The 26,640-nt window shown below is 40.3% G+C and overlaps 3 protein-coding genes across 3 annotated transcripts in view; 2 read left to right on the top strand and 1 right to left on the bottom strand.

Moving 5' to 3' along the window:
* phlpp1 (PH domain and leucine rich repeat protein phosphatase 1) overlaps positions 1–2,647 on the top strand; it is a 45,422-nt gene extending 42,775 nt beyond the window's left edge. Inside the window, exon 17 of the mRNA XM_079347705.1 lies at positions 21–2,647. Within this exon, the coding sequence (XP_079203831.1) occupies positions 21–1,322 (1,302 nt within the window). The 3' untranslated portion in view covers positions 1,323–2,647. The remainder of the gene's footprint in view (positions 1–20) is intronic.
* Positions 2,648–2,710: 63 nt separating this feature from the next.
* Positions 2,711–11,134, bottom strand: mep1bb (meprin A subunit beta b; the record flags this gene model as incomplete). Its single annotated transcript, XM_079348874.1, has 12 exons — positions 2,711–3,140; positions 5,008–5,179; positions 5,468–5,647; positions 5,750–6,217; positions 6,326–6,541; positions 7,196–7,348; positions 7,554–7,772; positions 8,878–9,056; positions 9,150–9,267; positions 9,987–10,109; positions 10,189–10,300; positions 11,102–11,134. 12 exons carry the CDS (start codon positions 11,132–11,134, stop codon positions 2,936–2,938), a joined length of 2,178 nt encoding a protein of 725 aa, XP_079205000.1. The 3' UTR covers positions 2,711–2,935.
* Positions 11,135–18,712: 7,578 nt separating this feature from the next.
* opn7a (opsin 7, group member a) lies at positions 18,713–26,640 on the top strand (the record flags this gene model as incomplete). Its single annotated transcript, XM_079347706.1, has 7 exons — positions 18,713–18,793; positions 19,565–19,606; positions 20,720–20,804; positions 21,900–22,062; positions 22,373–22,500; positions 24,517–24,851; positions 26,002–26,640. Exons 3-7 carry the CDS (start codon positions 20,720–20,722, stop codon positions 26,638–26,640), a joined length of 1,350 nt encoding a protein of 449 aa, XP_079203832.1. The 5' UTR covers positions 18,713–18,793; positions 19,565–19,606.

Genomic DNA, 26,640 nt, shown 5'->3' on the forward strand with positions numbered 1-26,640 from the left:
TGTTGTTGTTTTTTTCACAGGACAACAAGGTGAATGGGGTGACAGACTCTACACGGATCATGGGCTACTCCTTTCTCTACCCATCAGTCATCCCTTGTCCCTACGTGCAGACCGTCACTCTCACCCCCCAGGATGAGTTCTTCATCTTGGGGAGTCGGGGCCTTTGGGATGCTGTGTCACCCACCGAGGCTGTGGAAGCTGTCAGAAACGTCCCCGATGGCCTGTCTGCTGCGAAGAAGCTGTGCACGCTGGCACAGGGCTACGGTTGCACAGACAGCCTCAGCGCTGTCGTGGTCCAGCTCAGTGTGAGTGAAGACTGCTGCTCCTGCTGCTGTTCCGAGCCTCCCCAGCCTCCTCCCAGCCCTGGCTTGGGCCCTTACCCCCCGTCGTCCTCCGCCATCAAGGAGCGTCCGTCAGACGGCTCCCTGCCTGTGCCGCCATCCTCCTGCAGCGAGATCAGCAGCGAGATCAGCACCAGTGAGATGAGCAGCGAAGTGGGCTCCACCGCCTCGTCTGACGAGCCGCCGCAGAGCTCCTTGGTGCTGGTGCATGAGCAGCCTCACCATCCTCACCTCCACCTGCACCACCAAGCTCACTCCATGTCCCTACAGCACCAGCAGGCCCAGACACTGGCAAACACCCAGCCCTGCCAGTACCTGTACCCAGGTGCAGAGCTGCCTTCAGCCCGTAGCTGCTGCGCCCTCCATCCCGCCTGCTTGGCCAGCTCCTTCCAAAGGCAGCTCTCCAGCGCCACCTTCTCCAGCGCACTTTCCGACAACGGGCTGGACAGCGAGGACGAGGAGCCCATCGCTGGTGTTTTCTCCAACGGGAGCCGGGTTGAAGTAGAAGCAGATGTCCACTGCCTCAAAGCAGCGTCCTCCTCTTCAACACAAAACACATTACCCTCATCCTCAAGCCAGGAGTGTAACCTGCTCACTCTTCCACCTCCTCCTCCACCTCCGCCATGCACCCCTGAGCCCCTGGAGGAAGGCATCGACATGAGCCTGGGCGAGGAGATCGAGAGAGACGAGCAGGGAGCCGGAGCTGGGGAAGGAGGAAAGTTAGCTGGCAAGAGAAGGGTTAATGGGTCCGTGGCACAACAGGAAAAAAGTCACAACCTGATCGAGGTGGCCGCTGACGCTCCCTCGAAGAAGTCCGGGGGCTACTTTACCGCTCCGGCCCAGCCCGACCCGGACGACCAGTTCATCATCCCGCCTGAGCTGGAGGAGGAGGTGAAGGAAATCATGAAGCAGCATCAGCAGAAACAGCAGAAGCCGCCGGGGAGCGATCAGCCCTCGGACTACTACGACACGCCACTCTGAAACAACGACACCAACTACAGTCTCATCTCCTCCGAGCTGCAGCATGCACAGGAGCCGAAATTTGTTTTCAACCCACAAAGAAAGTAGCTCCCTCAGGAGGCTGTAAGACGCACACGAAAAGGTTGATCATACTTTATTTTTTACCAGCCTTCCTTTCTCTACACGTCCTCATTGATGAAGAACCATGCACTAACCGGCTCCACCAATTTTTACCCAGAAATCCATTGAACAAAACAAGCAAATGAGCCCTTTAAAGATGTGAACCCTCTTGAAAAGCCTGTGGGTGCAGCTCTGTGGCTGTGCTCTTCTCACAGACTGTGGAAACGTTGTTTTTACATTAGACAACCAGCTGAGTATGTAATCAACACTAGTCTCTTTGCAATAGCATTAGCTCGCCACAACACTTGTTAATATGGATAACGATTCCATGGTTGGTTTGTTTGTTTGTTTGTTTTTTTTAAAAACTGACCATATCTTTTAATGTGAAAGCAGTGAAGTTGCTGAAAAGAACTTTTTAAAAACAGAGACACATAATCTTTTTATTATCAGTAAACTATGTCGAATGGTACACCAGTAATACCACACTTAACTGTTGTAGATAGGGCACTTTAAATACTGTATTTCTTCAGTAAATCATGGCTCTTGGCCTGTAAAACGGCATAGAATTTTTTTGTAGAAATTTTGAATACTAACTCCTAGGAGTTGCATACTCTTTATGGTGACTCAGTCACTTTTACTAATCTTCTCTGAGAGAAATGGTGATTTTTTTTCCCAATGATTGTAAATAAGAGAAATGTTGTATACTTATGCTTTTAAAGGAACTGCATACCTGTATGTCGGTGAAGGTTTTAATGGTGGGGAGGCTGTTTGGTTCACCAAGAGTTTTGCTGTAATGGAGGTTTCAACCCCCCTCTCCCTCTATTCCTCCTTTTCTTTCATAGTAGACCCACAGACAGCACACACACATACAAATACACCCACAAACATACAGATGTATATGTGCAATTGCAGCTCAGTAAAAAAACATTCCATGCAAAATAACTACACAATGTTGCTATGGTTTGCTCCACTTTGATTGTGATTACCTGTAGTCATCACTGTATCTAATAAACGCACACAGACACGCACACAGGCACGCACAAGATACACATACATGGACACTTACACTTAATATTAGTCCCACCTCCCTCCTGAAGTAACTGTTCTCACCGGCATGACTGTGTCAAGTTCAGTAATACAACAAATATATCCACATGGAAAAGAGACAACACAGATGTTCCTGTCTTTGGTATAATAAATTTTAAATTTGTGAATAAAAGTGCTGCGTCTTGGATCTGATTCTCCATAATCATGTTGTACTTGATATTGAAACATTCATAAGACCTGAGAGCAGTTAAAAAGAATTTATTTACTAGCTTTGATCCTGGTTTGATGAAGTGTTTAAAAGTAGAATGACCAGAAGGGGGCGATCTCATCCAGTATTGAAATGTTTGTAATCGCAGAATCTTCAAAAGGTTTGAAAGCATTACCAGTTTAAAGTAAAAGCCTTTCCCTATTACATTGAAGCATAAACATTTTTCATGTGGTGTTCGGAAATGTCTCGTCTCACACTACTACAGCCTCTCAGTAGCCATCACGGTGTCATTCCTTCGCTTCTTATACTTCTTCTTCACACAGACAACACTGACTACTGTAATCAACAGCATCGCTCCGAAAACGGACAGAGAGGAGGCGAGTGCCAGGGTGGTTTTATCCTTGTTGGAGCCTTTGTGCTGACAGCTGTCCCCATAATACCACCAGTCCTTACCCACCACACACCTGCAGAGCAGAGACAGAGGAGGAGAGGCAGAACATAAGACAAGAGGCACTCCTGCAAAGCATTTATAGAGGGTGATGCAAACTTGGTGCATGTTAAACATAGGCCTAAGACAGACTCAGTTTAATAGGACAGGCTACATACAAAGTTATTCAATACTAAACGTATGTTTGAGCTTTTATGCGGCTCTCGATCAGACAGTTCTGTTTCAGTATTCCCGGCTGCATAAAAGAAAATTAAAAAAGACAATGTTCTTAAAGGAATAGTTCAAATAAAGAGATTTGGTTTGACCCTCTTGTGTCTCTGGTAAATATTAAGATGCAACCAGCAGGAGGTTAGCTTAGCGTAGCATACTTAATGATAACAGAAGGCCCCAACCAAGTCGACTCTACCTGCAAGTATCAGAAGTTCCCCAAACATCAACGAAAGACCCTTTATATTAAATATGTTGCTTGTCCATGTTTTACACCTCGTTGTTTTTTGTAAGGACTTTTGAAACACAACAGGTTAAAAAGTGATCAGAAAAGTGTTGGTTAAAGAACTGAATCCATTCGAAAAAAGCAAATCTTCACGTTTCCGATTGTGTCTTGTCTTTAGTCTAAGCAGTGATGCTTCAATTTAATCCTCCTCCCCATCTTTTATATGAAATGCAGTAATGATAAAAAGCAATCAAGATAATATGTCCACAATGTGGGAATTTATCTTCAGCTTCAGATGTTGTTTAAAAAAGATCACAGGTAACCATTCTGAGTCGCCTCAACACAAAATACAGACTGTTATGGTTTAGTATGCATGCATTAATTCTTTTCTATTTTTATTTACCATGCAGAATAGTAATGGGTTAGTTATTTGCCAGCCAAGCCATTGCAGTTTTCTTAACTGAGTCATTGTATGAAGGTAGAAAAACACGTTTTTTAAGTCTTCAACATGATTCTTGCATGATTGTCGTTAAAATGGATGGATGACGAGGAGTAATGCTAAAGGTAGGAGAAAACCATTCATCTCCTCCATTGTTCTCTCTTCTCTATTTTCTTATTTTATGAAAATAGTGGGAGTAGGGGGTATGGAGTTAGATTTTCCACATAGGAAGAGGTCGGGCAAAAGTCTGGTAGACCTGACCTCACCCCAGCTCTGCTTCCTCCACCCTCTTTATTTAGACTTGTCTCTGTCTTTCTATGTTCTCTTTTGTATTCGTTGCCCTTTTTGAGAAATGTTGACACCAGGAATAGTTGCATTCTGTCTGTGGGTGTAATTAATTGTCATGTGGTACGTTAGGTTGTATCAGTATTGCCACTACCTGGAGCGTGCATGTATGGAGCGTGGGTCTGTTGAAGGTAGCAATGCTGTTTGGGCTTTGATAGCCATGTGGTATAGGAGGTAAGATAATTAAGTTCTATACGTGTGGGTCGAGTGGGCATTGAAAGGTGGCATTGTGTGGGGGGGACTCTGAGACACCGGAGCTCACTGTCCGGCCTTTCTGATGTGTCATGGGACTAATTGGACGAAACACTAGGGAAGGGAGGTTCCTTCTTGACAAACTCAGTGATGTTCTGGCTCATGCTGTCCATCAGCCTATACAAAAGTGGGGTAGGGGAGGTAGGTAGTATTGTCATTGTCCTTACCTGGAGCTCACACCAACACAGCCTGTTGAAGATGACAATTCTGTTTTGGTTGTTATGGCAACTAAGGGCCATAGAAGAGGTTATGTAACTTGTCAGTATAGGCCATAGGGGCATCATTTGGACGAGGGATGTCTTCAACTGAGCGCTTATCATTTCATCGGGGCACAAGTGTTCAAATAAAGGTCACCCTTTCAGTCTTGCCAATTATAACAAATGCATAAAGTGAGTCCAGACAGAGATTACATACCTGCAAACGGCCTTGCCCTCATCCACCACGCAGACTCCGTCATTTAGACACTCCACATTGAGGCAGACTTCAGGGGGGGTTGTTGAGTTTGCGGTTGTTGAATGGGTGGTTGTTGAAGGAGGGGTTTGGGTTGTGGAAGGCAGAGGCTGCGTCACTGTCAGATGAGACACATCTGAAGAGGAGCAGCAATGAGAAAGCTGTTAACTGAAGCTGGACTGAGGTGAAATGATAAACATGTAGTGATTGCATGTGGTGTGTTTCTGATAGGTGGGTGTCGTAATTATGGACATAATCCTGCATCACTTGCATACATCCCATGTATAGTATGTGGCTCTTTGTAACGTACAGATGTAGCTTGTAACCATAACACATCTCAAGATAAATATGCATCCCCAATCCATCCATCCATCCATCCATCCATAACTTGACTGAACTTGATACTGAAATCCGGTCCTTTTACCCTCCATGGTGAGAAGAAAGATGGCATCTTCTCCCTTTATAAAGTCCCTGCTCTTTGCTCTGAGGTGGGTTAGATACACTGGGGTCCCAGCGCCTGGCCCTCTGAAATACTTGGACCCGTCTGAATCTGTGACCTCTGTGCCCACCTTGCGAGGGTCGTCCCAGAAAAATTGGTCAGAGCCTGTTGAAAGAAGTTCGTGAAGCAAAAACAAAGTATAAGAGAAGTTGTTGAACATATGACAGTAAATGATTCGACTCTTTTGGATACTTGAATTAGCTCTACCTGTTGCCTTCATGTTTGGGTCAGTTGTGACACTGCGCTGGTTAGACATGCGCTTTTGAATGTGTGGGTGCTGGTCCATAAGCATCATAGTCATCTGTTTCCAGGGACATGGCCATTTCTGCCCAGTGTCCCCCTCCCGGGCCACCAGATGAGCATATGCTGACAGCTCGCCGGGGTATCCATCCTTCCCGCTGGGATACAGCGCCATCTGGAAACTGTAACCCTCCTTAGATGTGAATGGGGGGCTGAAGATAGGTGTGTTTGTTGGCGTGCTATCCATAACATGACTGAAGTTTTTCACACGCCACACAAACTCCGGGCAGGTGGTCTCAGAGAGGTTGATATCGTCGAGGGAAAGTCCCCCTACTGTAGACTCGAGACCTTCCCTGGTCCCTTGGAAGACAACGCGGAATTTTTTTTTGACATCTAAACTTACGTGGTGCAGCTGCCACAGCTTCTGAGGGGATCCTGTTAAAGCACACGAGGTAAAAAGATGCAATCAACTCAACAAAAATTCTGATATGGACTGATTCCCCAATCAGATTGTTTCAGTGAATTTGAAGCAGGAGTTGTCACCATCTATGGTCTTTATAAAGCGCAGTCTCCCGTTGGGGTTATCACTGTCATACTCTCGGACATGTATCTTCAGAGTTTCAGAGGGGCTGGCGCTGTTGTAATAGAAGAACTGCAGACACTGGTATCCTCTTTTGGGGTAAAGGATCCGGCTCTCCAGCAGAGCTGTGTCCCCTTTGGTGGCCGTGCCAGTGTTAAAGTGCATGAAATATCCCGAGCCTAGAGAGACAAATTAACTTGGTTAACAACATTTTCACTGTGTTTTTACTGTATATGGGCTATCTATCAAAAACTGATGATATATCATGTACTTAGTATGAGATGGTTCATGTCTCAGTGCGCAACATGTATTCTGTGTTTGTGTAGCATGTCTTAATAAAAAAATAGCATTTCCTCTTATGGGATCAATAAAGTATATCGTCTTCATAGAGGTTCAGCTATTTTAAATCTCATTCCTCACATGCATGGAAGCAGTAAAATCACACTACTCGTCCAAACTTTTCCAAAGATTCACTCACAAGGAAGATAAAATTCCTCATTTGTGAAAAACAGCTTTTCTTAAACTACTAAAGTCATCTTTTCAAATGAGGGTATGCTTGATATGAAATTCCCTCTTGGTGCGTTTCTGGAGAGACTTTTTCTTGCTGAGTTGTGGTGGAGGGATAGTAAGGAGAGAGAATGTCCTACGAAAAGACACTCGCTTAATCAAACACAGACTGAAGAATCATATCCGCTTTGGTCCAAGCTTTAGAGACCAAAGTTTTCGAAGAAACGATAATGAGTGTTGATTTGAGACACACTTTAAACTTTTGTTGTAAAGATATGTATCTGCATCAAATGTCATGTTTATTCCTGCCACATGCTCCTCTTCACCTGTGCATTTGCCCATGTTGGAGTAGTCAGTGTCGGGCCCTCCTGCAGCTTCGTCAACCCTGACCCAGTCTGCCGAATCCCCCGGTCCCTGGATCATGCCGCAGATGTTTTCACGTTCAAAGTCGCATGAGTCCAGGAAGGTGGATCCCTGTGCTACAAAACATCGCATGAACAAACAGCCCATAAGTGGAGAACTTTGCACCGCTATAAACTGAGATTGTTCTGCTGAGATTGTTTTCATTTTAACGAGACTTTAACAGGGATGGCGGTGGGGGGGGGATAACATTGGAGCACACTGACACTGCACTCCTCGCAAAGATCAAGACGAACAGCTTGGATGTGAGTGGTTGACACTTACTGCAGTTATAGAGGCGGTGCAGCTTGAGCAGGTCGCTGTCACTGAACTCCATTCGCTGGCCAATGACGTCGCTGAAAGCGGGGATCTTGGTGACGATGGTTGGCTCAGTGCCGTTGCGGAAGGCGTTTTTGCTGTAGTGCATCATTGATCCGTAATCGTAAGGCACACCCAAAGAGCTAGAGGTGGTGTCGTCATAGGTGTTAAAGTTGTGTTCTTTACCTACAAAAGGAAAAAAGTTACAAATCTACCTTGACCGTTAATCCGACATCTGAAAAAAAAATGTAGACATTCATCCATACATTTTGTTTACTCTTTTTTTTTTTCATTTCCTGTTTTCCTGTTATCTCAGTAGAGTGGCAAAATCACAAACCGATATAGAAGTAGGCTAAACTGGCCTCATTAGTCGGACACTGATACCATGGCATGTCCTGGTTTGGCCTTTCACAGTGATCAGCCTATTATTAGATTTTATTGGTTGTCATTTAATTATATTACTATGACAGGAGAAAAAAAGGCCTTCGTCATCTCGATCAACAAAATCATTACAACAGGGAAGCCAGCATTGCTAGTTCACAAGATAAATAAGTCAAGACCTCGTCAAAATAATTATAGGAAATGGAATGTATAAATGCATGTCTGTTTAGGGCCTCCGTAATAAAGGTACAATGATAAACATAAAACATAACTGTTACTAATTGATATTGTATCAGAGTTAACTAAGATTACAGATTACGTGTACACACAAATGTGGGAAAAAAAGATGTATCTGGAATAAATAATTTAAGGAACACACACAAACACTGAAAAATGTGAGTCAAATTAAAATTTGTTATATAATTTTTAGATAAAATACTCATCCCACAACGGGGAAATTTAGTTTAATTTGCTTTAATCTTTTGTAGCAGATTTTTCAATGAAAGATTTGAAGCACATAGGTCAGTGCAGCTACAATACAAAGTCTGATACTTCAAGAATTATGGTTGGCTTATCTCTCTTAGATTATGCAGGCAGGAAAAACACCACAAGCAGCACATGCTTTAACACATGCAATAAGCCAACGACGGCTTGAAGTGCCTCTCATATCCCACATAATATAAGCTCCTGATATAGGACTTTACGATGTGAATCCGTGCCGAATCTTGTTTACGTGTAAGCATTCAGATAAAAGCTACTTTACACTGCCTCTCAATCGAAGTTATAAATACACACATTGAATTGAAGCCATATAAAGTAAGCATGTCATAAAGTGATGGATCATATGTGGGGAGCATGAACGGAGAAGTGTTTGAGTTAATTGAAGACCGAGCCGTGAGAAGTTTAGTACCCTCTGAGATGCGGTCCCACATGATTTTGACGTAATCATCTCGGTCTGATCTGGACTGCTCGTGCCAGAAACCCAGAGCATGAAGGAACTCATGTTCAATGGTGGCGATGCGGTCGCAGTTTGTCCCTATGGACAATCTCTGCTTCCCCACTTTCCGGTTCCCCACAGAGGAAAAACAGCTTCGCGGGAAAGGAAAACAACATTTAAGGATGCATCGTCTTTGATGTAGTTAGAGCTGATCATGCTATATGTTACACCTTCTCCCGCCTTACCCGCTTCCTTTGAAGATGGATATGTAGTTTGCCTCTCCACTCCAAGGCTTGAAGTCGATGCAGGTCTTGAGGCGGTATTGCTCAAAGGCCTTCAGTATTACACCTTTTGCATTGATCTCTGCAGAGAAGATGTTAATTAAGTTAATTTCAAGTCTGAAGAAATGTGTATTCAAAATTCCCTTTTAAGTTTCAAACATAATGCAGAGAAGGTTCATAAAGTCCTCTGTTGAATTATTAAAGCATGTTAAGATAGCCACATACGGTTCGAATATGTGGATCAAAGAATTGCTTTTAAATGGCTGAATATCGAACATAAAGACTACACCGTTATGTAACCTCTGTTCCCTATTCTGAACCAGTCTGAGCCTATAGTCTGATGTAACAGAAAAACAGCAGACCCTGTCGATGTGTTATGGTTTGTTCCACTCTTGTTTTTTATTGACACTGATTTAAAGTCCTCATTGTTCGAGGTCCTTCAGACCCCACAGAAACTTCCTCTGCCCACAGACTGAGCTGTCATATTTAATGACAATATATGCAAGTTAAAGTTAACCAATTCTTCAAACAACAGTCCCACAAAGAAAAAGAACACAACTTTTTAAAAGCAGTGTAGCTCTAAAAAAAAAAGTAATCTTCTTTCTAGCAAAGTGTAAGAAAAAACTCAGTTACAAGTTAAAGTTTAAAATAAATCATAAATACAAAGGCTACTGTATATATACTGTATAGATAGACAGACAGACAGACAGACAGACAGACAGACAGACAGACAGACAGACAGATAGATAGCTTTAAGAACAAACTTGAATTTGCAGGTGAACTTCTAAGAGACACGCTTACCTAAATCATCCTCCATGTAGTATGGAATCGTCTTTGGCCACCTGTACTCTTCCCCTATGATAGAATTACGAGTTTGCCTCTCATCGAGCAGGATGTCTCCCTCTACAAGATTGAGCCCTGCCTCTGTGGACACCAAGCACAAAGAAAACTGTTAATGTGAAACCATGAAAACAGTTCTTTTGTTTTCCTCCTCTCTGCGTACCTTCGTTGATGTCAAAGATGTCAAGGTCCCGTCCTCCGTCCACATCATAGTCTGTGTAAATTAGGAGACTTAAAATCACAGCAATAAAAGCGGTCGTGAAGTCATTGTCTTGCTAGAAAAAAAATAAAACACCTACCTAATAATTTGGCTGTGGGCTGCAAAAAAGAGAATTGAAAATATTAAGGGATTGCAAAAGTATGGAAAAATGAATTTCATAAAATATTAATCAAAACAATAATCCAACTCCTCACCAAGCAGAGGGTAGAACCACATAAAAGGAAAATCACATGAAGAACAAGTACACCTGTAGGTTTTCTTGCTGCCATGTCCTGAAACGTCCCTCTACATGGGACAGTGTCTCTGAAGGTATACTGAGACACTCAGGAAGTAGACAGAAGAGAGAGCACAAACAGGGAATCAGATAAAATACACGTGATCCCAGGTTACCAATTAATAGAGCTGTAAAGTGTCTAAGTTATACGGCAACTTGAGTCCTCTGGTATCTACTAACAAATATTTACACATTTGAAGACATGCTGCTGTGACACACACAGCTGGGGGGGGGGGGGGGGGGGGGGGTTATGTGGGGTTATGCTGAAAACTTTACAATCTAAGGTAAGGGTCTAAATGAACTCACTATCTCTGCAGTGATAACTTTAAGGGACTAATCTGTGCCCATGAAATCAAATATGAAATACAGATTAAATCAGGCAAAGGTTCATCTTGATAGGCGTATGAAGGTGCAGAGCTGGTCTGACTGACTCGAGCCTTATAGCTTGACTCAGCTTCACCTCTTATCCTAGAATGATTGAAAGTGAGGCACCCACCATTGTTAGGATTTATAACATATCTTCAGAAAACAATGGATGACATCTTTTAGATTATGTTCGTGTTTCATACGTAATGCTCCAACCTTCGTGAGTTCCAGAGATTGCAACAACGTCATAGGACAGAATAAGCCTCATGTACCATTCTAGTTTATTTATTTATATATGCATATGCAACAGATACGATATTAATGTATGCAACAGCTATAGTCAATGACAACATCAAAAAGGGACCAATACACAAAATGACGTTATCAACACATTTACTCCCCATCATTTTAGAATCAAACCAAGAACCAGCGATGTTGGCCCTCAGAGATAAAACTATACTGGTCTTTGTTGATGTGGCCTTGACTTACTTAAGTGGATCTTCAACATACTTGAGGGAGTTCTTTGTGCCATTCAATAGAAAGGAAGGAAAGGAAACTCCACACTTTATAAAACATGTGTTGCTTGGAGTATTTAATTTTTATTTGTTAATGTATACCATCACATGCAAACTATTCTTGAGGGTTCACAAAGGTTTGAGGATTATCTATATCAAGTGTTTCATGTTGTAAAATAAATATACGTTCAACATTTTTCAATGTATTTTCTGTGGAGTTAAATATGAAGAAGGACAGGGACAGGGTTACATATTTCCACCTGCAGATGGCAGTAGTTATAGACGTAGCCCTCTTATCATGATCACTATATACTGTATATAAACAGACAATAACAAGAGTCAGTCAAACATTTTAGACCAATGACGATGCACATACATAGATATTCACTCTTGTGTATTCTTCTTTGATCCATGTATTTGTTTTTCATGCTCAAATATAAAACTGATCAAATCTAGCCTGCGATCCATCATGTGAGTTACAGTATATACGTTTTGCCTTGTAATGCATTGGCATAGAGCTCTCTTACACAGAAAAGCTTTCAATGCTAAATGTCAGATTGCCCTTGAGGCTCTTGCAACTAGGACAAAGCAAAAGAAAACAATCAAGCACTGCTGTCACATCATGTTCACTTTAAGTTTTTAGGTCGCTTTTGATTACTTATTGATATTTCTCAGCATCTGCTTTATATTACTTATAAGACGGATTAATGCAAAAGATGGAACTAATGGGGCTGAACTGATGCACTGCCGACTCCGGCTGTGTTTCTCCTGTCACTGACCACGAGAAGGTTTGTGCAGAGAGGACAATGAGCCGCAAAAAAACTTCAACAATATTAAAAGAATACATATTTGAAAAACAGAACCATAATTTCTACGGCACATGCTACTCTAAAAGAGGGTCGACTGGCTCAGGGAGAGGCCGTCCTCCAATCAGAGGATGGCGTTTCAATGCTGAAGTCTCATAGGGCAAAATAAATGAATAAATAGGAATGCCATGCTGAGGTGATGTGTAACTTTTTCACAAGGCAGACAAGATACCTCACAGGAAAGTATAGAAAAAAAGCCATACACTGTTTTCTGTTCAATATGGACACATTGTTACATTATAACTAACAGAGTGACTATGATAAAAGAATACTGTTAGATCCTGATTGGACTGGTGTTTTTGTTTTCATCAACATGTCTGTGTTGCAGGTTTGTCACACCTTCCTGCTCTACATCGACACACTCTGAGAGCTCCTCACCTCCTGCAATTGATCGGTTAATCAGCTGGAGATAGACGCCTCAGGTCGTTCAGTTGGTCTCGTTCATCGTTCTGCTGACTAGTAGCTGGTGTGACTTGTAAGTTGTGTGTTTGGGAGAGCAGTGCTTAGCTTTTTGAGCATTAACATTTATTTAAGTAGCTGTAGCGTGGGACTTCTCCGCCATTTTGTTTAACCACTTTCGTCCTTTTTTGTGGTCAGGGAGAGTTTTGTTTTTGTTTCTAACAAGTAAGACTACTTTTATTTGAAGTCAGAGTGGAGTGTTTGTTTTACTTGTTTGGCCTTGTGAGAACCCTGAAGTTTATCGTATTTTATGTTACTTAACAACAGACTGTGTTTGAATTTTTTGGGGGTAATATTTAGTATTGTGTAAATAAACCTTTGTAAATCTTTACTTTAAAAAGCGCTTACAGTGCCTTTTCTTTCAGTTATTGTTATTGCACAAATGTATGTTACTCCTTTAGTTCCCCCCAGAGTTTAAACAAAATAATGTTACAACAAATAGCTCGAGCTGCAGTGTAACAGTTTTTCCTCTCAGGGTAAAGCTCAGGTTCAGGTGAGTCGTCTGATCTGTTACCTTATCTCCTCTTGCCTCCACCGTGAAACCCCAGCATGTTTCTACATGAGGTGAGTCATCTGTTTATTGTTTAAATTTAGAAACTGTGGCAATTCAAGCTGACAACCTCCATAAACCATGATCACAGCTTAACAGCTCTACTACTAACTCTTGAATAAACGTAGCCTATGGGCTTCAAGAGGTGGAGAATGTGTGATGTGTGCTTTCTTTAAAATATTAATAGGATATCTAACTTTTCCTTTTTGTATGAAAGCCTCAGAATATGGAGGGTGCTTATTATGCTATTTGATATAAACATGAATGTTGAAGTTGCCCCCCAGCAGGAGAGCTGCATCACAGGGGTCTATACAAGTGATGGAATGTAGTAAATGTTTCAGCACTACATGTAGTTAAGTTATAAACTAACACTGATGCCTCTTATGACCCACAAAAGCAAATCAAACCAAGCCCGACTGTTTTTTTCATAATATGAAGTGTTGATTATCTCTGCCATCGATTGACGTCAAGAAGGGAAATTAACTACTCCCTGAAGAGCCTTTGTTTACATTTTCCGTGGTACAGATTTACAATGAGTGGTATGATCGGCTGTCTAGAGAAAGCTGTAAGAGACTTTTTGTCTACATTCACAGGACAAGATGAGCAAAGACCACTGTGTCCACAGTGGTGGCAAAGATCGACACAAACTGTACGTTGGTCACTGTAGTTTTAAGATGCATTAATAACAGAAGAATGTCACCTGTATTCACCTGTTCACCCATACAATAATTAAACCCTCATAAATGTTTTACATTATGGCTTGATGCTGATCTCAACATTATTTTTTTATTCTTTCAGATGCATTTGTTTTGTAGTGGTTAATTAATGTGCCCAATTAATTCCCCACTCTCTCTCTCTCTCTCCCTGATTTTTGACTTATCTACTGTCCCTCTTATGAAAGCATAAAAAGGCCCAAATAAACAGTAACGCAACACATCTGTTAAGACTCATTCTCAAACAAGAAGACGTATGTCAGCGTCACAACTTAAGGCACAAACACAAGCAAATGTGCAACATTTAAACGTTAATATGCCTTTGCACATACAATATTGTCTTCATAGCCAAAAAATAAAAATTCTAAATGCTCTCTGGCTCCCCAGTGTTTGCACACAGTGAATTCATGAGCAGCAATTCCAGCTGTGTTGTTGCTCATCAGTCCTGCTTTGAGCGTTTCAGCACAGTGAGGCTCCATCCAGTCCACTACTGCATTAATAACAAGCTCACTCTTCTCATTGATCTCATCATCACAAGCTGTTGAAATCTCGAGATTTCTCCTGCAGTCATTGTATCAAGAAACCGTTCAGAACTGACAGAGCATACATTATTGGGAATATAGAGTGTTTAGTTATAGAGTGTTTAGTTTCAACATTACGGTCTCCAACTCATCCAAGTCTTTATTTTAAACTTTTATAAATATATATATATATATACATATATACATCAGTATTTTATTTTATCTGCTTCATAACCACCCAGTTAACCACCCAAGTAACGTCCACTGTTCAGGAAGTTAACTGTTCAATTCAGTGCCCTTTTTTAAATTACATAAACCTCTTTTTTTCAGCTGGCCTTTATCTCAGTTCTTGGCTTTTATACTTTTTTGCAAGGTTTTTATTGGCTTATATGTTTCAAAGGATCAGTGGGTTGAACTCCTTTCTTTATGTTTGTGTTGTGTACACATGCAATTACAACCAGATTAAATGGTTTACAGAGCTGTGACTTCATGGGTCTACTGCAAACATGAAGTGTGAATAGCTTTTCTATCTTCAAAGCAGTTCTTAAAGATGCATGTGATGTGGTGAACTCAATTCTACCTGCCTACTAAGAGGCAGCAATCTCCCACAATGTCACAGACAGATAATCAATGGCAGAATCTAAAGCAATGGCTACAACACAGTTCTTCCAGGGCAACAACTGCCCTGAAATACAGATGCACTCTCTGTTGTAATGTGATTACCTCTTAGAGCTTTTAATTTCCAATTTTTGATGGTGTGTCGGGCTTTCTTATTTTCTCACCTCAAAGGAAGTGCTATTTGCCTTTTTCTCAACACTTCAACAGGGAGCCATTCCTTCTTATAGTGGCTTTACGTGACGAATAGCCTGCATACTCAAAAAGCCCAAGTTATTTGAGCAGATGTGCCCGTGGCTCTTATGTTGAGCACATGGTAGAAAATGTGAGAGACGTACAGTATATAATGTACACAGAAAATGCATTTACTTTACGGTTTAAACTCTGACTCCGGGGATGTAGAGGGGCACGGGGATAACAGGGACACGGGAAACTCTATTGTTGACTTACTCTGGCTGTAATGATGAATATAAAATATAGCAACAAGATATGTAACATTAGTTTTAAAACCCACCTCAAACCCTTAAATGGAATTAGGCACATTTACAGTAAGTTTAGTTAAAGAACATTTTACAAAGGCACAGAAGATTAGTGGGTTATTCTGTTACTTGCGGAGCAGCTGTTCACAACAAAGCCAACAGCTTTTATAGGTCAGAACAGAGATACAGTGAACCTATTCCTCCAAGCAGCTACTAACCTGTATATCATTCAAATCAGTCCCACCTGAACTGAAGAGTTCACCTTATGTAAAGCTTTTACCAGTATTGACTTTTAACTTTAGACACCAAACCCTTTTATAAACTAGGTGATATGCATTTTTATTTCTTCATTAAAATCTGACATTTTAAAATGGGCTTACTTGTTTTTTGAAGCGAGTCTCAAATGGACCCTCGAGAAACTTCAGTTTTTTTTTGTTTATATGTTCAACACCTATGTGGCTAAGAAAAGGCAAACTAACTGCAGAGGAGTTGCAGATTTATAAACTAGTCAAAGCAGTAAGTTTTGTCTTCTAAAACTACAACAATAAAAAAAAGTTATTGGTTTTTATTTCAGTCTTCATATTAATGAATTAAAATAACGCATGCTATTATTAAGCTTTATTAATAAAATGTTTTTTTTATGCCTTTGGAAAGGGTCAGCCTATAACTTCCAGTCCTTAAATCAAATATCCACTGTTTCTTAAATCTAATCAAACTGTTTGTATTTCCCTTGACTTCTAAAGAGACCTTGTGTTAGGACTATTCCACACTTCAAAAATATAAGTTTACTATTTCAGCTTGCACAATAATTAAAAAAATAATGCCCCTTCAATTAAGTAAACAACAAAAGGGCAAATGTGATTAATCAGTAACATTGTCTCCTTTAAGAGAAATGACAAAATGAGTAAGTAAAACTCTGTAGTATGTGGCTTTTCATTACCAATAATACTGTGATGTTTCACATTTAAAACCCCAACTATGATTAATATTCTGAACCATCCTCTGTAATAATGATTATCTACAGGCAGCTGTGGCTTTTTTCGAGCGTCAAAAGTGTGTTAGATGCTTATTCTGTATTCCCATCAGACCACTTTGATGTCCATGCTGTGTTTTATCTTATTGTGAACACTCATTTCTTTCTACCCTCTGTGGCCATCACAATTAATTCTTTCACATCACTCTTATACTTCGAATACAGCTTTCATCTCAGACATTAGCTCAATCTGTTCCAGCCTGTGCTTCCCACCTGTGTGTGTGTGTGTGTGTGTGTGTGTGTGTGTGTGTGTATTCACACAAGGAAGGAGCACAAGTGGCAAGCAAGGCAATATTTCCAATTGGTGTAATCCTTTTGAAGATAACTCATGCCTGCTTTCAATGTGTGACGAACCAGATTGTTTCCCTTTAGCATTTCCTGAGACAAACTCAAAATTAATTTTCAAGTGCCACCTATGTGTCTTTGACTCACTTATATTGATTTCATTTGGTTGTGTGTGGGATATAGCTTGCATCAAATTGTAATGAAATGACCTGACTGACTCAGTGGGCAACTCACTGTATAGAGGGGGAAGTTAACAGGGCTGAAATTGAGCCATCCTATATAAAACACAACATCGATGTAACAACAACAATTTACATTTAGGCCTCAAGGTCTCCAAAGATAAAATGTTTCAGTGTTTCATGCTGAATTGTAGAAAAAAAAAAAAACGTGCAATAAAAGGATCCCAGTGGTATTCACACAATCTTATGTGGGTTTTATGCTCCTTGATCATTCAGGAAAAAAAGATGAAGATTAAGGTGCTAAATTCTAATTAACATATTCAGAGCATGAAGGTGGATGTTATTCTGGCTGTTTTGTTGAAGCTGATCAAGGGTTCAATAAAGCTTAGGCTTCAGTGGAGACGGTTTGAGTTCAGATGAATTTGCTGTCAATTATTGTCTCCCTGCTAAATAAAAAAAACACTAATTTGTGGAGGGACACCCATTTGGTATGATGGGGTTACAAATGCATGATAACTCAACAAAGATCACTATGAACTCTTTGGTCCCTTGAGAATTGATACTAAGGATACTAATGAATGTTTTTGAGTTGATACTAAGGATGTGCAGCAGTGTCAAAATTGCATCATCAACCACCCTATATGCTGCTAATATGCAAAGAGTCAGTTTGCACCTCTTTTTCTCTCCTCCTCTGAAAGCCTTTTATAAGTAAAGATGTAAATGAAACAGGGCTGTAATGTTATTACAAGTGGGGTTGCTTTTAATTGCAACTGTACATCAACAGAATATAAAACTATTTCATCTTCTCTCAAAAGGTAAATTTAATGGGAGAAATAACAATGACTTTATTCTAAGCCTTTAGTAGCAACAGCCATACACTAGGGAGTGTTTGTTTGTTGTTGTGTTTTTTAAATGTCAATCTCTGTGGTTATGTTTATTACTGTTTTCCTCGACTAAGGGCTGGTGGCAAATTTTCAACTTGGTTCATCCCATAGACTGTAAAAATAATAACAGTTCATCCTAGCAAAATGGTTATTCAAGCAAGGTCAAAAAAGGCATCTCATTTTATGTTCCAGAAAAAAAGATCAGTCTTCAACTTTGGACTTCGTAAGATATGCTCTCCTCGCTTATCGACTTCATGTTTCAATTATCATCATGAGACACAATGAGCCTTTGGTGAGTCAGAAACGTTTCATTTGAATATCGGCTAATTCACGTCAATGGTAAGTTACAAAGAAAATCCGATGTAGCCTATTAAATCTCTCCTCCCTCCTTTATTCCAAAGTCAAGAATCTGCAGGTGCCCTATCATGCATGACTAGCCTACATTTGAAGTTTTTAGACATGGTGATTGCACCAGTGCTATATTCGATGCAAGACTCAAAATTAAACCCCAGCACGTGAATGATGGCTCTGTGAGCGTGTGGTTATGAAGTGGAAATTGACGTCATTAATTGAGCAGATCTTCTCCGCCTTAGTGGAGCCTCGCGCTGCTCCGTCCACACAGCTGTACAGTGCCACTGTGAGCAGTCTGACAGAGGAGGGACCGTCTCTGACACTTCTTCACATCCCGACTCACAAACTGTCGTCTACGGTTAAAAAGGTTGGAAAAGTCATTCTTTGATTGTAATGACATTGTAATTGCACGAGAGGACACAGTTTCAAGTAGCCTAAATCCGCTCTTATCCTCTGAGGTAAGCCAACTTTTATTTGTCCTTTATTCATGTCCATAACTGGATCTGAAGTCGTTTAAAAAGACTGAGGCAGACGCGTCAAACGACATTTTAATAAGGCCTAACATTTAGCCTCTTCTGATCTGTAGGAGGGTTTATTCTTCTTCATCCTCATTGGCATATATTTAGTTTTTGTATGGGGATTTGATAAAAAATAGCCTGCATATCATAGATTGTCACATTGGTAGAGACAAACATTAAACAAAAACAACTGAAGTGATGAATTAATTTTCATGTTCTGTCTTGTCAGTCTATAAGGATGGTGTTAAGGAGAAGATGACTTGCTAACACAATGAACCACTGACACATTTATTTTTCGTTCAAAGTTTATGTTGGAGACATGAAGTCTTCTTAGTCTTAGATATGCTTTGTAAGTACTGTTTTTGTTATGTGGAGACATTTACATTCTTTCATCCACTTTTTTTTTCATGAATGACTGTATGAGTACGAAAAGCGAGAGACAGTTACTTTTAATTGTAGTTTATGTGGCTTCATTACACACTATTTGTTAAATGTAAGGCAGTAAGTGCTTTAGTTTTAGTGGCCCCAGTGTGACCCTGAGCCTCTATTTTTAAAGAGTTCTGCTGCTCAGTTTTCACTGTATCCTACTCCTTGATTTAGTTTCATGTGTGTTTCACATGCGTTTTACGTATAGATAATTTCACATTTCACTATTCAGACTTGTACCATCTGGTTTAAACCTATCCTATAAGATATGTCTCTCTATTCTAGAGTTAGCTGCCCAGGACAAGACAGACAATAAAACTGCAACAGGTGAGTCAGAAAGTAGAGGAGATAGAAGTATGAATACACCCAAAGATGTTCTCTCACTACAACAGAAAGTGAAATAGGGGAGATAAGAACATTTGCATCTTCTGCTGCACATAAGCAAGAGAATAATGAGTTTTTATTATGAGTTATAAGATAGAGTTCCAAATTCAACAAACACTTGTTATGTCATTATGTTAAATGCTAATTCAGTGACTGTTCAGCATGATTAAATAGCAAAAGCTTCTGGACGAATCAATAAGCTTTTTCTGAAAAGGTGTAAATCATTAATCTCGAGTCAATGCTGTATTTTTTTTATAGCCATTCATGAACATTTGACTGGTTTAAGTCAAGCCGTAAAAGTGTGTTAATCACTAAGTTCAGTTAATGTTGTGGAACTCAAAAGCCTAGAATATGAACTCAGATCCCCATTAGACAAATATTAGTACGTCCTACTTTTTTAAATGCGGGTGGTGGCTTCGAATTATGATTCATCTGTAAAATTAAAAATGTTCCAGTGAGCAGAATTTTAAATGTCGGTGGAACTCATGTTTCCAAAGATCATGCGGATGGATGCGGAGAGGTGTTTTCCTATAATCTAATTTGTTAACTGACCCTAGTATTATCCATTGATCTTCCTGTCAGTCACTATCTGTCTTAAGCTGCTGAACAAAAATCGGGACTAAAGTCAGTGCTATGGGGATGAATACACATGGGTAGCAAACAGACACATTCAAACAAATGAAGAATGTCTTATTTTCAGGGCATTTCCACACATCTTTTTTTCATGTGTATCTGAAGTGTCACAGTGATTACTCATATGGATTTAGTTGTAATTTTCTCACGCTTTATTGGTTTCATAATCCGACTGAACCTTTGGACCAACTGTGCCGTAGAACATCAACATGAATAAACATCCAGCAAGACAAAAAAACTTTAAGCACATGAACGAAGTAAAGTGTAATTATCGACACACATCATACTGTATAAAAAAATTGACAGGTCGCAAACTGCAATGTGAAAACTAGTTAAATTGTGATCTGCTGTTTTGTGTCTAACAACTTGTCATGCCACAAATACACAGGTTGAAAGGTCAAATATCATTGATTTATTTTTCAGATGGCGTTGTTAGAAGACCTTGCATTTCACTCCAACATACCTGTACCTCTAGATATAACTGTAGCAGTGGTCTACTCCATTTTTGGTGAGTAAAACGTTGTTTGATATTCCATTAATGAATACAAAGAAAAATGATAAAAACACTAATGATGCTGTCGATAATGAGTTTTCTACTCTCCCTGTTCGGACTGAAATGAGTAACAGCATGAAGTAAGACAGCAAACTGTGAAGCCTGGGATCAACTTTACTTTTTGTGAATGCTGACTAAATAATATGCACTCCTTTCCACCTGTATAATCTCTGCTGTGTTTATGTATTGCTTTCAAATAGGCCAATATTTTCTGTTTATGCAGAATTCTATGATATACCTGCATAAGTCACCTATCAGCAATGCACATGTATACTGACCCAGCGAGGGTACAGAGTTGAAGCTGCTTATGCAACAACGAGGTGCAGCCGTTAGTAAAATCTTAAGCTTTGCCATGTAATGAAAAAAGATTCATACCCAGATAATCTTCATCTGAGTCTTTGATCTCAGCCCCATCACTGCTGATTCTGTTTTGAATGTAGTCACAGGCAGCCCACAATGTAAAGGCAACCAAACCTTACAGTTTTAATGGGTGAATTTAATTTGACACAACACAAACCAATTTACAAAACATTCCATAAGGGAAAAAACTCTGAAACATCTTATGCCTGAGATATGATGACTGTTCATCTCCTAATATCCTCATAAATGCATGGCTTTAACTTGTTTGCTTAGCTTAGTAAAAAAAGCCTGGTTTAAAGAGCAAAGTTAAACCTGATCGTTTTACCAATACCTGTAAATCTCTTAATTCAACGTGTGGAGCCTTATTTTGATCATCTTCCAAAAAACATGAAGGTTTTCTAACCCTGTTGTTTTTGTCGGAACGGAATTGAAGGTACAGAATGACTCTGATAAGAAATGACTTTTTCAAGAGTCAGACAACCTTATTCATCTCAAAAGAGAATTCAGTTTTTACCCAGTCCAGACATAGATGTACAAACAAACAGTGGACTGGAGTATGTCAGTGACAATAAATTAATAAATCGATGTGCTGACAGAGATGTTCAGTGGCTCGCTGGTTACCCTAGATCAGGAACCTCTGCTTTAGGTGCATCCAACACTCACATTTAGGGGTCTGTATATCTCCTGCAGGAGTGTGTTCACTGTTTGGAAACAGCACGCTGCTTTATGTCTCCTTCAAGAAAAAGCACCTCCTGAAGCCTGCTGAGTACTTCATCATCAACCTTGCTGTCAGTGACTTGGGTCTGACTATATCCTTATACCCTATGGCGATCACTTCCAGCTTCTACCACAGGTATTATACTCTACACCTACAGGAGCAAACAAAGACAACATACTAGTATTTTACTAAGAGCGAATGGAAAGCTCTGTTGTTGGTAGCTGATGCAAGATATTGCTTAATAAATTTCCTTTTTTTGTGTAACTCTATTGTTGTAGCAGTATGTTTGCTTCTGAATTCACAGATGCTCTGTGTCAAGTTTATGCTTTTTTCCTTTTCCTCCACTTTAGCCTCTCCTATATTGATCTTTTCTCTCTCTCTCTCTCTCTCTTTGCTTTGCACTGTCCTCTTTCACTTTCTCACACCCCCTTGCCCTCCTACGCAGGTGGCTGTATGGGAAAACAGTGTGCTCCATATACGCTTTTTGCGGCATGTTGTTTGGCATCTGCAGTCTGACCACTCTAACACTACTGAGCATGGTGTGCTTTGTGAAAGTATGTTATCCGTTCTATGGTAAGTCTTCAAAGACGCTTTCATGCCCATTGAAATGACAAAAGGATTAACCATCACATCCCAAAATGTCTGATTGTTGATTTATCTGTGGAAGGCAACGAAGTGATAATCCCTCCCTAAAGCACTGCACATAAGTCTTTCTTTGATGACTGACAAGTTAGAGGGCTGCACTCAATATGCATTACTTGTGATGTTAGTTAATGCAGTGAAATGAGACTCAGTGTTTGAAGTCAAGAAATGGCGTTTTCCCAGGGAGCGTCACAGAAACGTTTTCAAGCAGTTTTCTTGTTTAAAAATTACCAAAATATGACAAAAAATAAATTAATGATCGAAGAATTTCTTCAAAATATGGAACTACAAAAAGATATAGTAACATGTGTTTAATTATTTGTATGTTTTATTTTGCAATCATATTCCCAGCACTTCTTCAAAAGTCGGCTACCTTTAGTTCAATCCTACTGTCCGCCTCGATGTATCAAGTGTATTCGAGGATGATGCAACATGACCACTCCATCAACCCACTCTTTACCTTCAAAGGACTTATCCTTCACCTAATTAACCTTCAGTTGCCAACTACTCTTGTGCTACCTAAACTAGCTTGAAAACAATCAGTCCAGCTAAAAATCAATCTTACGTTCTTTGGCACTCCAGCTAAATAACAACAATAGAACACAAGATTCTAGGACGTCTCTGCATCTGCGAAACAAAACTCAATCTGCTTCGCTTGCTCTTTCTAGCGTTGGTCCAGCTCACAGTGAAAACGAATCTGAAGACTATTGTGTCTAGCTTGTATAAATAACCTCCTTTGAGGGTATTTTTGACAAAGTGGTCCATATTCCTGCAGGATACCAAATCAAAGATCATCATTCGGGCAATTTGAAGACTTAAAGCAGCACAATGGCTGCATGCTGCCCATGAAGCCATGATTGTATCCTTCTTCATCTTTGACTGTCTGTGAATGTGGACAACACATCCCACCATCTTAAGCCATTACAAACAGATTGACAAAGCTTATAGGTCAGCCTTAGTCATAAGAGTTCTCATTGCTTGCATTTTCAAGGACTGAATGCAGTCTTAAACAGTGCAGTGCTGCAAGAGTTTCATTGATTTCTTGAGTTACATCATGTTCTTGAGGGAATGAACAATACATCTTGGTTGTCCTCGCTATCAGAGATGTTGGTGCTTCTATCTGTTATGCAACTCGCACAAAAGCTGATCATGTTGACTTAGTTGTTTTTAATTCAATTCAACCTTATGAAAAACGAGCTCAAATGTTTCAGATTTAGTATACCACAGAAAAACTGTTGATTCCTCTTGCTTGGACCAAAGTAAAACCAAAACAATCTTTGACCTCTGTGTTTATTTCATTCATGGGGAAGTCTGCAACACGTTGCAAAAAAAAAAAAAAAAAAAAGACAGCAGATTGCAGACATTAAACCAACAACCGAATGGACAAAGCAAATGGACTAATAGCTCTTTAATTAAAAGAAAAAAAAGACTAGGGAGATTAATTTGCAGTGCTTAGGTCCCGCCCCATGTGCAGAGGCTTTGGTTCTTGTTTCATTTCGTGCAACTTACAGGCCTGGGGCACTTTTTGATGAATGGGTATACAGGGTTTTCTGTTTCTTAGTTTTTTCTGTTTTTTTTTTTTTTTGACTTAGCATTGTTAATGAATTTTCAGCAAGTTTGCTTTTACTACATGTATTTGGGCTTTAAAACACTTTTTTCATTTGACTCTGTTTTGTGTGCGTGTTTATTTAGAAGTTTCGTTTGCAATTTTGTATTTACATAGTTTCTGATTTGAAGCATGTTCATTGGAACAGAAGTCGTCTGCGATGTTGCTTAATGTTTTTGCCCTTGTCAGCTTCTGTAAAAAAAAATCACATAAACAGACAAGTGACTGAAACAACCCACAGATTCCATTATTCAGCTATTGACACACTTACAACCAATCAATATGAATTACACCTTAAAAATACTGAAACGATTCAAAATTTATTTCATCTGTTTTCACAGGGAATAGGTTTAACTCGGTTCACGGCTTTTTGCTCATTGCCTGTGCTTGGCTCTATGCCTTGCTGTTTGCCTGCTCCCCGCTGGCCCACTGGGGGAAATATGGACCAGAGCCCTATGGCACCGCCTGTTGCATTGACTGGCGCCTGTCCAATCAGCACTCCACAGCACGCTCATTCACCTTGGCACTGTTCATCTTCTGCTACATTGTACCATGCTGTGTTATTGTAGCATCCTACACAGGCATCCTGGTCACAGTGCAATCCTCCCGTAAGAATATGGAGCAGCATGCATTGAGGAAAACACATATGAGCAGCATCCAGACAATTATTGTTAAGGTAAGAGAAACGTCTGACAAAACACAAATTAAAACCTCATCATGCAAAAGATTCCATTAGGATCAGGCTTCTTTTGACTAATTATTTTGAAATTACATATTTTATAAATTAGCATTAGAGGCACCATTGGTAATCACAGAGAAGAAAGAAGCTTGTGAGCTGTCCTTTACTTTTTGCTTTTTATATTTAAAAGCTTGCCTTCATCTTTAGTGCATCTCTATTAAATAATCAAACCTGAAAAGATAATGTGTATCAATTAAAACCAAACTGGCACACCTTAGTTTTACAGAAGTAGCAACAAATTTAGGATGGTAGGGCCAGAGAATGGGGGCGTTGGTTCAGGGCCAGATTATCAAAGCGTTTCCTTAGAGACCAGAATCCTCCGGAGAGCTCCTCTCTCATCAATCTACTGTAGACATTGAAACTGACCTCAATAGGTCCTCTACTGATGCAGCTTCTCATTAGCGGGGAATGGCTCTGGGTGTAATGATGGATGAGAGGAGGTTGCCTTCGCTGATAAATAGTGATCATCATAACTCTATTCAATAACTGATTTATCTTAACTAAGGGCCGAAAGATCTTTTACTCCATCTACACCATATGACTGTTGTTAGTGTCCGGCCCTTGTACACAAAGTATTGAAAAAACAATAAAACAATATGGAGCTACACTAAAGCATCAGGGCTGCACACTGTCGCTGTGAGGTTAGAATCCCCATAAGACAGGGCTTCATTGTGTGGAGTTTGCATGTTCTCCCTCCTGGCTGGGGTTGGCGTCAGCTCCTCTGGTGCAGGGAAAGAGCAATATAGATAATGGATGGATGGACTATAGCATTGGGATTTTAAGAATGCATCCTAAAATACTCAAGAAATAGACTAGATTCACTTTGTTCTAAAGTAAATTGAATTTTGTATCTGTTCTTTAGGATTCATATTTTCAATATAAACCAGGGAGCTCGTTCTGAGACTTGAGTCAAGATGGGTAGAGCATTGAGAGATGCACTAACGTGGTGTTAGTGTCTACAGGGGTAAAATAACAAAAATCTAGAAGACGTCACACTCAACTGATCAGATATACAAAAGCATGTACTTGTTTTTCATGATATTAATATTAAAACAGTAATTATTTTTCCCCCTCTATTTCCTGTTAGCTAAGTGTCGCAGTCTGCATCGGTTTCTTTGCGGCGTGGAGTCCATATGCTGTGGTGTCCATGTGGGCTGCCTTTGGACACATTGAGAACATCCCTCCTGTGGCTTTTGCCATGCCAGCCATGTTTGCAAAGTCTTCCACGATCTATAACCCCATTATCTACCTGATGCTGAGGCCAAACTTCAGAAGGGTAATGTGCAAGGACCTGTGCACTCTTTGCCACAGCTGTGTGACGGGCTGCCTCTGCTCTGAGGGGATGTCTAAGTGCTGCTCCAAGTCAGAGATCAGGGTCAGATTTCGCACAGTCCACGAACAGACCAACAGATTCCCTTCCTCAAACTCCTCTGCTCAACCTCCCATTGCAAGCCTGAAGGGCCGCAATTGTGAGAAGTGCAACGACGCTTTTGAATGCTTCAGACACTACCCCAAAATTTGTGGTGTGACAAACCCAGCGGCCAACGGAGTCTCGTGTATGGATCACGACAGCCCAGTTCACCAAACACAAAAGCAGAAGACGCAAAGTGTGTGCCACAAGAAGTCTCTGCTGACCATTATGTGTGCAAAAAGAACTACAGAGATAGACAACTTCCACATTACTTTAGAGATGGTGCCAGGGCATGCAAAAGTAGCTTGGCCTTGA

Source organism: Symphodus melops, assembly GCF_947650265.1.
Source record: "Symphodus melops genome assembly, chromosome: 7".
Lineage (NCBI taxonomy): Eukaryota > Metazoa > Chordata > Actinopteri > Labriformes > Labridae > Symphodus > Symphodus melops.